Source organism: Lipotes vexillifer, unplaced genomic scaffold (assembly GCF_000442215.2).
Source record: "Lipotes vexillifer unplaced genomic scaffold, Lipotes_vexillifer_v1.1 scaffold168, whole genome shotgun sequence".
NCBI classification, from domain to species: Eukaryota; Metazoa; Chordata; class Mammalia; order Artiodactyla; family Lipotidae; genus Lipotes; species Lipotes vexillifer.
This window is the reverse complement of record NW_006773947.1, coordinates 3,746,463-3,750,986: the sequence shown is the minus strand read 5'-3', so window position 1 is coordinate 3,750,986 and position 4,524 is coordinate 3,746,463. Positions and strand designations below refer to the sequence as shown.

Genomic DNA, 4,524 nt, shown 5'->3' with positions numbered 1-4,524 from the left:
TGGGGGCTCCGGAGGAAGGGCCAGAGAGGGGGGAGGGGGGTCTCGCGTTGGGGTCCGGTGGTCGGGGCACGGAGGCCCCCCACTCCTGCAGGGAGACGCGGGAGAGCTCACGTGTGAAATCTCTTTTCCGCCTCTCTCCTCCCTAAACCTCTCTTCACCAGGTGGGGAAGACTGGCTCCTACTTGCAGTTCCTGAGGATCCTCTTCCGCATGCTTATCAGGCTCCTGGAGGTGGACGTGTACGACGAGGCAGAGATCAACACCGGTGAGTTCCGAGCCGGCAGCGTGGGTATTAACATCACAGCCGGAGCTTCCCGCGTCAGACTGGAGGTATACATGCGCTCATGGGCAGGGTTCTCGAGAGGTTAAAGGTCGTGAGCCAGCAAAGAGTTGTAAGCAAGCTGTGGCCGCTTTGAGCTCCCTGAGGTCGGGGTGGGTCTTCCCCTCTTTCGACCCCCGATCCCCTCTGTGTCCTGTGCGACGCTGGGCAAAGAGGCATCTCCTAAAGCCCTGTCAGGTGGGTTCACTGCTCAGATGGTCAGACTGTCCAGGTTTAAAATTCGAGTGCAGTGGTCTACTGCTTAAGGGTCCAGGGCATGTTTTATACTCTGGATAACCAGGCCTTTGTTGGTTCGTCAGAGTAGACGTTATGTTTTGCCTGCTGGCTCCGAGGGAAGGTGTGTGGGTTGCTACGATGAAAGAACTTCCAGGAGCAGAACAGAACCCTGGTGCCGTAAACAACCTCTTGGCACTGGCAGTAAGATGCAGGAGCTGGTGCTTGACAGACTAGCCTGTGCCTCCTGCCCGGCTTCTTGGCCCTTCCACCCCGGCTGTCACCTGTGAAGGAGGCAGTTCCGCTCTGCAGCCCGTCCAGCAAGGCCAGAAAGGGGACATGAGCAGGGGTCAGCCAGCATTAGCTCTGCAGCCAGGGGGAGTGTGGCTTCAAACTATGGCTTCACATCTCAGAACAGAATGACTGTGCTGGAAGGAACAGGGAGGGGTAGGGGCAGGAGAGAGAAGTGGTAGTTCTTCCCCAGCCCCTCAGAGATGAGTCCAGAAAAGGGAAAGGCCTTGTCATCTTCCATCAGATTAGCCCTTGGAGACCTCCCCTCACTGGCTTTTCCTGAATAGTTGGATCTGTTCTGTGACCAGCCCAAGAGACTAGTTTAGTTCAGAACAAGACTAGGTAAAATCAGCCGTATTTAATCATTTTACTATGGCTTTTGGCTCTATTTCCATCCTCACCAGTTCACATCCATGATTCCAGACACAGACACACACAATTCCATCTTCCTATCCACATCTCCTTGTGTCCCCAGCTGAGCTGTACCAGACCCCCAGGCCCACCACAGAGGGGACTGAAACACCCTGGGCTGCATGGAGCAGACTGGGCCCCAGGTGCAAGGGCAGAGCCAAGCAGACAGGAATTGAGGGGCCATCATCTGCTGACTTTCCCCCAGGCTCCTTGGTGCTGCAGGAGAGGCCTTTACTTTTCGCCTCAGATCCTGCTACAGGGCCTACAGCTGTGAGAGTCAAACCTGGCCTTTGTAACGAGAAGCACTGTTAGTTTGGCTTTATTCCTTCACCCTCATTTTAGTGCAGGTGAATGCAGTGGTGCTCTGGAGAGGCACAAGGATGCCTTTTTAAAAAACTAGAATAAGCTTTAACTTTTAAATAAAATGCATACTTTTAAAATAAAACTTAAAAAAATAACTTTAATAAGTTTATTTTTATTTTTGGTTGCATTGGGTCTTTGTTGCGGTACATGGACTTCTCATTGCGGTGGCTTCTCTTGTGGAACACGGGCTCTAGGTGGTGCACGGGCTTCAGTAGTTGTGGTGCTCAGGCTCAGTAGTTGTGGCACTCGAGCTCAGTAGTTGTGGCACCCAGGCTTAGTTGCTCTGCGGCATGTGGGATCTTCCCGGACCAGGGCTCAAACCCATGTCCCCTTCATTGGCAGGCGGATTCTTAATCACTGTGCCACCAAGGAAGCCCTTAAAAAAATAACTTTTACATAAAATGCTCAGGGATATAAAAATAAGCAGTATTGTGTTTAAAAGCTAATAGCTGTAATTCTATAGTCTTTAGGCCTTTTTTGTTGTTGGAATTTTTTTCTTCGTTTCTTACTCTGAACGTTGTCTTCAGCTTGATCTTATAGTTTTTAGTATTAATAACAAATATCATCTATTGGACACCCACCATGTGCCTGCCACTGTCTTAGCACTTTCAATATGCCATCTGGAATCTTTACAACAATCAGGGGACCCTGAGAGGTGAAGGTGCCTGCAGGTGTGAAGTCACAAGTGGTGGGGCCTGGACTCAAACCCAGGGCCCCAGGCTGTCAACCTGGACTGCATGTCGGAACCACTTAAGGAGCTTTAAACACTACGATAGGTGCCTGAGTGATGAAGGAGGTTCTGGGCAGTGTGGCCTGAGCACAGGGATTTTACAAGCTCTGGGTGATTCGTAATAAGCAGCAGACACTGAATCTTGTTCGGTGTGTCCCTGAAACCTCTTCAGCATCAACATCTTAAAATCCCACAACTAAAACTCTAAGACAGAATTCAGATCATCCAAAATTAAATAAGATTTTAAGGCAATTTGGGGGGCTGGGGTGGGAGACCAGTTGATCTCCTAGTTGTGGAAGTGTGTGGACTGGGTGTGCAGAGGCTAATGATGGGGACCAGTGAGGACAAGTGTCTCTCCCGGCGCGGGTATGAAGGGACAGTCTGCTTCCCTCTACCCTGGACACGGGAGCTCATTTTTCAGAAAGGCCTTTGTCCACCCACCTGGGCGGACAACATACATACATACAACCATCCCTGACACTTGAGAGAGAGGGAGGGAGGCCAGTCGGTCTGGTCTGCCTGCTCTGTGCACTTTCTTTCTTCTTGGCCTAGATCACAGCGAAAGCAGTGAAGTGAGCCAGTCAGAGGGAGAGCCCTGGCCTGACATCGAGAGCTTCAGTAAAATGCCCTTTGACGTCAGTGTGCATGACCCCAAGTACAGTTTGATGAGCCTGGTATACACTGAGAAGCTGGCAGGGGTCAAACAAGGTCAGTGCAAGTGGAGGCTAAAGGTCAAGGGTTCACCTAAATGAGGGCAAGAGGCCTGGGGCAGTTTAATCTTTGAGAGTGGCTTCATTCATTCTCCTCTGCTTTTCTCTCGTTTTACACACATATATGTCACCTTTTCATTTTCATAGCTGCCTCTCAGGGCATAAGTTACAGAATCCTGGGAAAAGCCCTTCTGGGGAGTGGGGAACTTTCTTCCCAAGCATAGGGGCTTCAGGCACATCACGGGATGGTCTTTTGCCCCTTTATACACAGAAGCAATAAAGGAATCCAAAGTTGAGGAGCCCCGGAAACGAGAAGCCGTGTCCATGATGCTGACGAAGTACGCGGCCTACAACACCTTCCACCACTGTGAGCAGTGCCACCAGTACATGGACTTCACCTCTGCCTCCCAGGTGCAGCCCCTTTGCCCTTGCCTGTTACCCAATGTGGATCTTGTATGTAAGAGAAGAAAAGTCCCAGTTTCAAGCTCTAGACAGAGGATGGCTTATATATGAGATGGAGCCACTCATTTGTGAGCAAAATGCTTGAAGCAATTGATTAGGATGACTTGGGGTTTATTAATAAAGGATTATGGGTGGGGGAGGGTGAGTGAAAGAAACTGAGTTTGTGTCTTAAGTGACTTCATCAAAATGGTTACGTGTGTCATGTTTAGAAAGTAGCTGAGGTGTCTATCTGTGATCCTGAAAAAGCTGGATGTTACAGTATGTTTGGCAAAAGGGTCTTTTCCCTCCTTTGGGTTGTTGATGAAAATGGTGCTATTATCTACAAATTTGTAGGGTGCACCCTTTGAGCTGTGAACAAGTCTGTTGATTTGCAGAGACTTAGTCTCACTCTTACACCAGCGAGTGATGGTTTTGACCATAGGCATACAGAGGAGTCAGTGTTTGCTTTTTTATTTGGAGAGAACTGAGAGGTAGGAACACAGAAGGTGAGCAAATACCCCGTAGCATTTAGCTTCTTTTTTTTTTTTTTTTTTTTTTTTTTTTTTTTTTTTTTTTTTTTTTTTTGCGGTCCGCGGGCCTCTCACTGTTGTGGCCTCTCCCGTTGCGGAGCACAGGCTCCGGACGCGCAGGCTCAGCGGCCATGGCTCACGGGCCCAGCCGCTCTGCGGCATGTGGGATCTTCCCGGACCAGGGCCCAAACCCGTGTCCCCTGCATCAGCAGGCGGACTCTCAACCACTGAGCCACCAGGGAAGCCCTTAGCTTCTTATTGGCCAGAGCGTCTTTAAGCACAAAAGATGGGAAAGGCAACCAATGATGGTCATATCCAGCGCCTGTTTGGGGGATAAGCTCCATGTTGCTTTCCTCTACTTTACCTTCTTGACTGCTATATTATTTGGCTCTGAACACCTAGAACAACTCTTCCTTCCTATAGGATGTGCTGAGTAGATGCCCTCCAGACTTGCTTCTGCTCTTGAGGACCAGGTCTTCACTCTTTTCCCACAGGG

General features: G+C 49.8%; 1 protein-coding gene across 1 annotated transcript in view; it reads left to right on the top strand.

The window, feature by feature from the left end:
* Positions 1-4,524, top strand: part of GREB1L (GREB1 like retinoic acid receptor coactivator) — a 126,283-nt gene that overhangs the window by 109,953 nt on the left and 11,806 nt on the right. The window contains exons 21-24 of the mRNA XM_007448624.1: positions 15-46; positions 162-264; positions 2,900-3,055; positions 3,329-3,468. Coding sequence (XP_007448686.1) covers positions 15-46; positions 162-264; positions 2,900-3,055; positions 3,329-3,468 — 431 coding nt within the window. The remainder of the gene's footprint in view (positions 1-14; positions 47-161; positions 265-2,899; positions 3,056-3,328; positions 3,469-4,524) is intronic.